General features: G+C 36.2%; 2 protein-coding genes across 3 annotated transcripts; both read right to left on the bottom strand.

Annotated features, from left to right (window-relative positions):
• Positions 1 to 2,003: 2,003 nt before the first annotated feature.
• LOC130726877 (glyoxysomal processing protease, glyoxysomal) lies at positions 2,004 to 7,311 on the bottom strand. Of its 2 annotated transcripts, XM_057578198.1 has the most exons (13): positions 7,087 to 7,311; positions 6,945 to 6,991; positions 6,666 to 6,840; positions 6,443 to 6,556; positions 5,991 to 6,134; positions 5,205 to 5,297; positions 4,953 to 5,056; positions 4,491 to 4,576; positions 4,313 to 4,407; positions 3,542 to 4,229; positions 3,127 to 3,331; positions 2,569 to 2,660; positions 2,004 to 2,356 (listed from the first exon to the last, which is right to left on the bottom strand). In XM_057578198.1, exons 1-13 carry the CDS (start codon positions 7,150 to 7,152, stop codon positions 2,094 to 2,096), a joined length of 2,172 nt encoding a protein of 723 aa, XP_057434181.1. In that variant the 5' UTR covers positions 7,153 to 7,311; the 3' UTR covers positions 2,004 to 2,093. The 2 variants fall into 2 exon arrangements, with proteins under 2 accessions (XP_057434181.1, XP_057434182.1); XM_057578199.1 differs by lacking the exons at positions 6,666 to 6,840; positions 6,945 to 6,991; positions 7,087 to 7,311 and adding an exon at positions 6,210 to 6,281 and having other exon boundaries at positions 6,443 to 6,496.
• Positions 7,312 to 9,430: 2,119 nt separating this feature from the next.
• On the bottom strand, positions 9,431 to 10,740 carry LOC130726878 (dormancy-associated protein 1). Its single transcript, XM_057578200.1, has 3 exons — positions 10,470 to 10,740; positions 10,145 to 10,352; positions 9,431 to 9,762 (listed from the first exon to the last, which is right to left on the bottom strand). The coding sequence occupies exons 1-3, from the start codon at positions 10,564 to 10,566 to the stop codon at positions 9,726 to 9,728; spliced, it is 342 nt and encodes a 113-aa protein (XP_057434183.1). The 5' UTR covers positions 10,567 to 10,740; the 3' UTR covers positions 9,431 to 9,725.
• Positions 10,741 to 11,475: the final 735 nt, after the last annotated feature.

The raw sequence follows: 11,475 nt of genomic DNA, 5'->3' as shown, positions 1-11,475 counted from the left end.
CTGGCTAAATTGGGTGCGCGCTCACCGGGGGTCGAGTATAGCTTCTTGGAGCAGCCGCCATGGGAAGTGGAGACTCTTGTCATGAGAGATTCTTTGCTTGCCCGTTAGTTGTTGTTTTTTCCTGTTAGTTTTCAAATGTATCAAAAAAAAAAAAAAAAAAGTATATTTGGCAAACCTATAAAGACTTATGTACCAAAAAAAAAAACCTATAAAGACTTAAATGTAACTTCCTGAATTCCAATGTGCATAACGGAGAAAAGAAAATATAAAAAAATGGAACTTAACTTTGAGATACGTTTGTGGAATTAAATATACGTGTACGTTATCTGTCTGTGTTTTGGGCTATAAATAATTAAAGTGATTTGTTCTGAGGCAAATTAAACTAAACCAAGCTTAGAGTTAGTTAATTTCTTCCTATTATTCATGGCACCAATATTGAAAGAAAGATCAGGCAGTGGCAAGGTGATTATTGTCCAAATTATGTTAATATTAATACTGTTTTCTCATGTGACGAGTGCAAACATGCGTTGTTGGGGTGCACCACAATATTTACTTTCCTTTGAAAATCGTCTTGGTGATGATGATCCAAAATATGATATGAAAAAACAAAAAATGTCACTTTATTGCCAGGGTATTGGAGGAGTATCTTATACAGTACCACTGAATCCAATAGGATATTTCCATTTCTGTGGTGGATGGATTGTTGATCCAGTTTATCTTTGTTGGGTACAAGTGCCTAAGTATTCCACGACGGTAAGAGGGTTCATAGCCTTTGGTACCTCCTTCTTCTTTGATTGTAAGAAAACAAGACATTGTCATTTTCAATTACATAAAGAGTATGTGTATTATTATTCTCCAACACAAAAGAAATACATCAAAGACATCTACAAATTGAGATGATCAGATGAAAGGACTTAATCTAAATGAAAGGTGAAATACAATCTTGCATCACTTCTCCTTGTTGCATTCGAAGACTGTAATGTTGTTACGAATTGCCTTGCTAGATTAGGTGTGAACTCTCTTTCTTCATGTGTTCAGGTTATTGAGAGGCCTCACATGGAGTTAGAAATTTTCATTTTGAGGGACTTGTGTCCTTTAGTTTTGGTTTCTCTGTTGCTGTTTTTTCTGAAGCACAAAATATAATTTATCTTAATATTTGTATTACAGAGGATATTAATTAACTAATTAATTTTATGAGTGCTATTGTGCTAAGTTTGCCGTGGTTGTCATTATAAAGTTTTTCCAAAATTTAACGGGTAACAAGGGTGAATTTGTGAATATAATTAGTTGTTTATGTGAGACAAAGATGCCTTTTTCAGATGATGGAACCAACCATGTGAGCGACACAATAAACAAGAATATCAACTAGAAATCTAAATAATAAATCTTGCATCATAAATTCTTACCCAGAAAATCAAAGAGGCACCATACACGCTCTTAGAGGTTGAAACGTTCAAACAACTAAATATTCCAAGAGCTTAAGCTATTGGTTAAGAGTTAAATGAATGATTTTATATTTTATTCTAACACGCTCTCTCACGCAAAAGCATTTGGGTTTGAAGCGTGGACGTGTGCAATGCAAATGTTCACCTACCATGTGCTTAAATTCAACTTTTTATTAGAAGAATTGAAGGTGGCAGAGATTGAACTCTTAACCGTTTAGTCATTGAAGCTCTAATGTCATGTCAAGTAATCAATTATCCCAAAAGCTTAAGTTATTGAATAACGGTCAAATAAATTGTTTTATAGTATATTCTAAGAGAAACAACGTGGTTGAGGAAGGTTGTCTGTGGCTGATCTCAAAGAAAATCGAAAAGCTTTGGATATTGACATGGCAGACTAGCTTACCGGAACGGTGAAGGGAGAGGGGGGCACATGCGAGAGGGGGCGAAGTTAGAGGTCCCTGCTTGTTTTAAGTGAACGAGCTTTAAAAGGGAAACACAACAAAAATAACTATTGATGTAAAACCATTTTTGAGTTCTGGTTAAAGTAGAAGTATAATCATCGATAGACTTTCAAATATTCATTTCCTTGCAGAATATCCCAGTCTGAAAATTAGATCACAAAGTAAACTTGATGAATTTCAACTGAGATCATAACTTACTAGGAATAACTTCCTTAGGAACCACTCCACTCTTTCCAATATGAGAAGAGTCATTGAAAATATCCTTTCTTTCAGCAATAAACTTAGCAAATCGAGAACCTTTCTCTTCTTTGCTTTTCTTGTCTACAAGAGACTGAGGTGAACCAGGCACAGAATGGAGCTTGGGGTATGATGGTCGCATCAATGCCCATATAGATGAAAGGTATTCGTTCGGTTCGTCTAGAATCTGTAGAAGTGATAAATCCTTCATGTCTGCAATGGGAGAACCATATCATAAGATGTCAAACAACCACGTGGGGACAGAGTGAAAAACAAAAGAGTAACTTTGCTGTTGTTATAACTAGATTTCCAAGTTTTCTAGTTTAAAGAATGTTACTAATTGTTCTCCTTATATGTAATGTTCAGTTCTTTTTGGTACTTGTTAGCCAAGGAGAGGTAAGGTGAGAATAACTTTGAAAACACACCTTCGGCGAACTTGAAGATGGGTGCCAAAGCAGCAGATGGAATGCTAAAATTAAGATGCGGTATTACAGCTCCTCCGCTATGCCTTGCGTTGCTGTGTCAGAAACATTAAATAATTAAAAATGGAAATTTAATCTACAACCATTCAGGAAAAATCAATAAAAATTACTGAAAGCTCATATCATGCAAACAATCCAGTGCGCATGGACATTAAATACAGAACCCTGCTTACATACTGATTTGAAGACAATCCTATGGATACCAATAGAGTCAATGTGAAAAATGTCTACCAATTAAACCAACTCAAACCTAGCAGTTCAGTACATGATTAACATAAATTTTCTTGATGTAGAATAGGGTTATTTGGGTCACTAGAATTTGATAAATTGTAAATCAATGATATAAATCTTAAAATATTGGAATCAATGGCCCTGATCCTATAGTCCATCATGGGCCAAAATTGTTTTGGTCCATAATGACCTGATGATAATATTATATTTACATTGGTAGCATTTTGTACCCCTAACCCCCCAAAAAAACACAAAAGTTGGTGGAATTACCTTGTAACCAGGCCAATCATGTGACCATCTGAATTGATAACAGCACCCCCACTAGCACCAGGATGAACAGCAGCTGTAGTTTCTAGCATTGCTGGGAAGTTCCCATTGGTATGCATATGTTCAGCTTGAATAGACTGATAAGATTGAGTTGTTTTTGCTTCAACCACTTTTGCTATCACACCAGAGCAAACAGATGGGAAGAATCCTAATGACAAATAGATGGATTTCAAGGTTAGACAAAACATAGGAAATAGAAAGAAAATCCATAATAACCACCTTAAAATTCATGCCTATATGTTATCATGAGGACTAAAAAAAAGGTTAAAGGAACTTTGCTTGTCATGTCATAGTGAGTAACCTTAAAATTCATTCCTCTAAAAAGGGCAAAAAGGGATAAATATCAGCAAGGACATACCACACTTTGGGCCAAATAATCCATGGCCAATTACGTATGCTTTTGATCCTGTAGAAGGTCTGGAAAAGTTCATTACCATAGGTACAAGATTATCTGGAATAGATTCAATCTGCAGTAAGGCTACATCCCATGGTCCTTTACAGATATACACTACTTTAGCATCACACCAAACCCAAGGTTTGATATGATCAAGTCGTATGCGAATATTTCTATGGTTGTCATAACTTGGATTCAACTTATACCCCCCGTGCTCATCAGCAGCAAAAGGATAATGAACTGGAACCTTCGAATGCAAAGTTTGACTAATTTGATCGCTCTCAATTTTGTTTCCGAGAGATGTGGTTCCCTCCAACATGAAAGGAAGTGTTTTTGAGTTGGTTCCATTTCCACCACCACTTACATGTGTTTTCCCAAATCTCCATGGTTCCAACAGATGGGCATTGGTCAATACGAGACCTTGACTGTTTAACAAAATGCCAGATGCCCATACTCCATCACCAATAGTGACAAGACAGACAGAAGCCATTGCCTTCTCAATTGGTAATAGTGAGGAGCTCCCCAAATTTAATTGCTCATGCGTATTACTAGCGGGTACATCTAACTTGTAGGTGCCAACAAAAGGTCCCTTTCCCCACTTCCGCAGCAAGCCACTAGAAGCAGTCACAATGGCTTCCCATGGAATCACCAGCTGTCACCAATGAACTAGAGTCTTGCATGATGAGTTAAATTTGAGAAGGTTAAGATAATGTATACCAAGAGGACTCGAGGTACCTGGGTTTCAACTCCACTGGTTTTCTGCCTCAATGGTCTAATCAGGACACCAGTGAGACATGCATGCTCACTGAAAACTGGACTGCCTTCCATTCCTGGCAGATAGTGTGTCAAAACAGAGCCAGAACTAATATGCATAAATGACTAATTGATTATGCAACAGAGAAAAGGCCCAGACCAGGAAGAGTGCGTATGTCAGCCATCAGCAAAGATCCATCTGATGAGTTAGGAGGATAGCAGTTTGAAATGCATCCAATTGATATACTGATTCAATCAAGAAACCAAATCAAAGGACTGAATTTTTTTGATAAGCAAAGGACTGAATGACACAAAAATGGAAAATATTGACATTCACTTCACCACAGCATTAGCTGTGTTTACAACTCCCCTCAACACAACGTAAAGATGATCCCAATAATAGCTCACAGAAATAGTTCAAAATGCAATGACAAAGAACACGCTGCATCTAGGTGATTATGCAAATTTAATGTGAGAAGAGTGTTTACCCATTTTTGAAGTAACTACCAGATTTTGTTTTTCTATTTTGTTTTTACTTCTTTTAGCCAAACAAAAGCCAATGCCACCTTGTGGCAAAAGGCTTGACTTTTGTTGTTATAGCCAAATGATTAAAAAAATATACCTGTTAAAGAAGTGCGTAGGTGACAGGACTCCAAATGGAGACCCAATTGCCAGAAGAAAATCACCCCTTTTAATCATGGAACATACGCTACTATCCAGTGAATCCTACGTTACAACCATCATGAGTTTAGATGGACCAACAAAGAATACCAGAAGAAAAATCATTCTATATGCAATCACTATATTATGTTAGAACTGTTTACATAAGGAATTCAACCAGAAAAAAATTAGACCAATAAAGGCAAAAAGATACCTTGAGAGATAAAGAAACACTAAGAATGGCCATTCTAGTCAGTGATTTACACAAAAGGCTTGCACTACCAGATCCTCCCACTGCCAATCTTCCCTGACAGTTCACAGAAGATTTATCATTCTCCATCTAAAAATATTGTGTTCCCTTCTATGCATCATGTTCATGGAGATGATGTTTACAAAGGAAATTTATAGTTTTATATGATCAAGAAGAAAAAAGAAACTTTAATTAATTCATAAGTAGAGAGAATCAGAAGTGTATATAAAACCAATTTTTTAGATAAAGTGCAAATCCTTCTATGCATCATGATCTTGCAGCTCAAAAAATTAGTTTTTACCAGATACCTCAAGAGATCTTGCAGAACTCTTGGTGGACCCTTCGTAGTCCACTAAACATAAACGTTTAGTAGAATTCAAAAGATAACTAAAGCCATGGAAGGATTATCATTCTTTGATCTAATGTCCTAGAATAATAATTCAGATTATGGTGCCTTCGCCTTGCAGAGCAACAGGAAAAACTTTCTAGGAATTTGAATTGAATGTTTTCTCCCAGAAACAACAGACATACACCTGCTATAATTTAATTCCAGTGCTTAGACAGAGATAATACCAAGTGACACACAAGCCATATCAAGTTCAAGAATGCAGAAACACATTTTCTCAAGACATTTGGGTCAGGCTTCCAATGTAGTTATTGAGCAGGGATGTTTGTAAACATGTAAATTTATAAAATAAACTAATATATAGCAAAAAGACAAAGCACATATATGAAGAAAACACGGCTAACCTGAGTTTGAAGAAAGTCTCTAGAAGGTTTAGAATCATTACTAGAAGATGCCAACGACCAACCAATCTCCCATTCATGCTCTGAGAAGCCCAAAGATGCTTCAATAAGTGACTGGACACCAAGGGCTGAAGCAGGAATATCAAACTGCATAATGTATCAATCTGATTAGCATTGAACCAACAAACAATACACACACATGCATAAACTGGGGGAACTCACCATGTTAAGAAATGTTAACCACCAACTTTAGCTAACAGGGGTCATCATATGAGCCATAACGCAAAGTATAAACTGACAAGTACGTCAAACACTTCGGCAATCAAGAGGAAAATTCATATAAAATCCAGGTACTCAGGTATTAAATGACATCAAATTAAGCTAGTCATGTATCTAAATAAGTGTCAAGAAGATAGCTTAATAAGAAACAAGATAAAAGGTTTCAAAAAGCCTACCAAAGATAAAAGCTGAGCCCCATGCCAACCAGGAGTCAATCCATGATCAGATTTTTCATTGGTTTCCTCCGTCATAATATCGATCCGAACACCAGAAATCAAGTCAGGCCTACCCTGAAAAGAATAAAATAGGAACTCAAAACACAAACACAAAACAAATTGAATATAAAAAACCAATGAAATTCAGCTAACTTTACTTACTACTAACTTCATTGGCACCAACCTGGGGAATATTGTCTCTCTGTTGAGGAGACAGAAAAGGTTCAACAACAGAAGCAACCGTCACAACCATCACCCTACCCTCACTGTTATCACCATAGAGACGCCTAGCTACTTGAGGGTCACAAAGGGTATGAGGAACAAGCATCCCTGAAGCTGATAGAGTTGTTTCACCAGAACTACACATACCCAGAAGGAGAAAACAAAACCCCACAACCATTAATGCAAGAAAATCAAGACTTTACGAAACAAGCTGAATTAGATTACAGATGGGTATACGAACCGATATTGATGAAAAGCGTGTTTTCTCATCTTCATCCCTTTCGGGTCCTGAAAAAAATTGCAAGGTGAGTTGACCCATGATCACACAACACTGGGTTTGTCCAGGGAGAAAAGAGAGGGAGAGAGGATAGAGAGAAACTCACAGGACCACGAACTCTGACCATAACAGCGAAATTCCGAGCAAAATTCACAGTTTCCGGGTGAGCCATTGTGAACGAATCTGAGTCTACTTCTGGGGTGAGCTTCGATTTTGGCTATGATACTCAAGGTATGCAATGCAACAGTGTAACCAGAAAGGGAACTTCACCAGAAAATCATAGTTTGGCTATATTGCTGAGTATTCATCGTTTGCACCAAAATCCTATGTATATATGGTTGTTTTTTTTTAGTATTGTTTCTCTTAAGTTGTGAGACTAATGGGTAAGAATGTCATTTTTTAAAAATGAGTACATTACACATTGTTGCAATTACACAATTATCACTTCTACGGATAAAAAAGAAAGATCAACATAATCAAGAGTCGAAATAAACCTACAACAATCACAAATAGTTGCAACTAAATAAGAGCCACTAGAGAAGGCTTCTTCCACCATTGGTAAAGCCGAAGACAAGCAAACAGACTAAAACCTCATATTAGTGGTCAAAGGTATGACTCAACGGAAACCATTACTCCGTTAAAATCAGAAATAAAACATAGGAAGGATACAACGTGGTACTCATTGTTGAGAGTATGAGGTATTTTTGAGAAAAAAAATGAGAATTTATATTTCAAAGATACAAGAATGCAAAAGCGACAAAGAAATTATGTCATTCAATAATCGACCCGCATAAACCGTCGTTATTTATAAAATAAAATAAAGATCGATTATAACAGCATGGAACCACTAGAGATTGCACTTATCATACACTTAACTCATAATAGTTTTAGACAGTCATAAACATCGATATAATGTCATCAAATGTATATTTCATAGTGCGATAAGTCAAAAAGTAATTTCATCTTCTGCTTTTACATATAGGTATTGATAATATATACCCTGTTTTTCTTTTTGATAAATCAAAAGTTTGGGAGATAATTTTTTTTGCAAAGTATATTCGACCTTTAAAGTCTATAGCAAGTTACAAAGGGATATCATGAGTTTTTCTCAACTAGAGCAAGAGTCCTTATTTCGGGCTTTAGAGAGATTTCTGAAGACACTCAGACGATACCCTCGCCATAGGTTTTCTATAGGGCAGCTAGTTTAGATATCCTATGGTGGCCTTCCTCATCATAATAGAGTCATTATTGATATTGATGTTGAATGCGGAGGGTCCATTTTGAAGAAGTCTTCAACTGAGGTCATGTAGCTTACGTATACACTTTCTGAATAAGCCTGCAGGCACTTACCAAGTGAAGGATCATCCCTCCTTGACAACAAAACTTGATGTCATTACAAAGCTATTGGAGACAATGATATGCAAGCAGCACTCTCACCTTCTGCATGCGATCAATGTGGAGAAAACATGCATGAGAGAATATATTTCCAAATGAGCTATCTCTTTTATAAATCTGGGGATGAGAAAAACTCGTTTGGTGCTTGTAACTCGAAATCTATTATAATACATTCCTCATGCTCGTCCCTTAATAGCTTAATTAACTGATTTTTTATAGAGAGACTTGTCCTTTGTTTGGTTGGACATACCTAGACAAGAGAGAGTTTAAGGGGAAGAGAGTTAGAATAGTGATGGGCTCTCTACATTTGTTTGGTAGAGAGATCAGAGGATATAGTGGAGGGTGAGTCCACAAAATGAAGGAATTAAGAGAAAAATATTTTTATATTGACTATTATATCATACTTATATATTTATACTTAAAATGTCATTTCATTTAAATTCAATCTTTTATTCAATCAAACGAATGATAGATTAGAAATTCACTTTCATTCTTTAATTATCTTCTTTTTTTTTTTTCCTCTATCTCTATCACACTATACTATCACACTATAGATATACCTTTTAAAATCTATTATATTTCTCTATATCTACTCATCTTCTTCTTTTTTGCTCTTTCTCCCATTAATAAAAAAAAGCCTAAATTAGCTCGAAAAATACTTGGGGATTAAAATCACTTACAATCTAATATAAAATAAAGACAAAAAATGCCCCCAAGACAAATCTATTGATGGTTTCGTCATGTTACACACATTCAAACTACGGATAAGATACCCTTTCTTCCTTGCATCAATTACGAATTTCAAATGGACTTGTTGGCCCCCAAAACTTCAATTATTACCAAATATTAAATTACGATGATAAGGATAGAAACCAACTTATTCCAACGAAAGCATCATAACAAATCTATTTATTAAAGACAGTGCAGATCCATTACATGATTATCATCATCTCACCTCACTAGGATTAAGTGATTAACTAATGAATAATCTATATCCCACGGCGTTAATATAATTACACTGCAAGTGACCACACCAGCGACAAAATTAAAAGGGATTATACAAACTTCTTATTATATTAAGAGATTGGTTAAGCCATCATCACATACGGAAAAACAAAGATTAAACCATACCATAGCTAGAGATAGTTCACGCAGTTCTTGATTACAAAACTTAAGAATTAGTACAAACAAAGCTTACTACTACTAATTACTTATGCAAGATCACATCCTCACAAAACTAAACCGGATGATCATAACAGGCCATTCAAAACACAACGCGATGCAAACACGTGGCAGGAGATCAACAAAAAGGACACTATTTACATGCAACCACCACCCACGGCCCCCACCTCAGCGGTGCTTGCTCCTTGTCTCCCCGCTGTAGAGCCTGCAATCACATACAACCCATTTCATTTTAGCACCACATCATATATACACATAAACAGCCCTTGGATCAAAATCAGCCGTTGATTGAATTCTCAAAAGATCCATAGGCTCATGTCATCACCCGATCCAAAACATAGCACACCATCACATTAGATATTTTTAGTTATTCTCTTTTCCATTTTTTTTTAATTTAAAAAATTGTCATGATGTCCTAAAATGCTTGATCTGATAATTTGTTCTGTCATCCGAGGATTTAATTGATCAACGCGCATATAAATCCAACATAGTACGAGGAAAGAAGAAATTAAATTATTTAAAATCAACCAGCAAAATAATCAACTAGCTAGTCCTTAATGCATGCAAAAATTGTAGCCAAAATATACCAGTCATAGACAGTGGGGGTGTTGGGGAGTGGTTTGTCAAACATTTGACCACCGATGGTCTTTGTGGCGGAGTTGCTACCAGGATGGAACACGCTCCTCCAAACGTTGTCAGCTTTACGCCCCGACCCAGGTGTTGTGGGTGTCCCTGGGGTTGTTGGTGTCGGAGGCATGGACAAGTTTCTCTGTAATTTGCTACCTTCTCCTTCATCTATATTATATATATACACCAAAATCACATCAAAATAAAATTAGCTTAGTTCTCAAATTAATATAATTTATTACTTCTTTTTTTAATTAATATAAGAATCTAGCTAGGTGTAGGTACCTTTGATGTTGGTGGTCAGCTTCCTGAGGGCGCCAAGGCCACGCTCAGGTTGAGGGCCAGCCACAACATCATCCCACAGCTTCTCTAGCAGAACCATCTTGGAGAAAAATTAAAATAGATTAAGTGCTAGCTCTTGATGAAAACTAATGGGGATTTTTCATGTGTATGAGGACACTCTATATATAGAGGGTGATCGGTAGTGATGCTTAAAATATCTCAAGGCTAAAATGGGAACAAGTGCTATCTTGCTTCCAAGTGTAACGTGTTTTTGATAGTGAGTACAAATAGTGAAACTGAGGGTGGAATAAATAAGTGAGAGAGAGGAAATTGGATAAGAATGAAGACTGAGTAAATGTGGGGCTCGCTAGAGATGGGAAAGAGGGTGGAGTAGGTCGTGGATCGCATCACAAGTGTACAGATGAAAACATATAAATTTGCTTGTCCTTTGTCCTTTTGTCCTATTCTTCAGAGCAATGTGGGGTCCAATGATATGGGGATAAGATTTTTAAGTGTGGCCCATTGTTTTGTTTTCCTTTTTTTAGTGCAAAAATCAAAGATTAAGCAATAATTATTTATTCACACCTCAAAATGAGGTGTTTGAGGTGGAATGAGGTGGAGGAAGAGAGATAGGAAGAAGAAAAAAAAGTAAAAGTGAGAAAGTATAAGATGTGATAGATGATAAGAGAAGAGATATAGAAATAAAAATAGGTGGAAATAAAGTGTATAAAAAAAGAGGTGTACATATATCATTACCCTAAATCTATCTTTCATTTCATGCATGTAACAAAAATGATTTGTAAAAACGCTACATGTAGATCTGCATATTTGTGGCCACAACAAAACACATTTATTTTAGTTTTCACGTTGCGCGGTCTAAAACCGTCAATAAATAGGAGTCTAGACACCACAAAATGGTTTGAGAACAAGCATTATACATGGTGCTTTAGATTATAACTAGAAATTAAACCCGGGCGTTGCACGGGTTCGTTTTTAATTTGTATTTTTT

This window comes from Lotus japonicus, chromosome 6, assembly GCF_012489685.1.
Source record: "Lotus japonicus ecotype B-129 chromosome 6, LjGifu_v1.2".
NCBI lineage: Eukaryota > Viridiplantae > Streptophyta > Magnoliopsida > Fabales > Fabaceae > Lotus > Lotus japonicus.
This window is presented reverse-complemented; position numbering and strand designations above follow the sequence as displayed.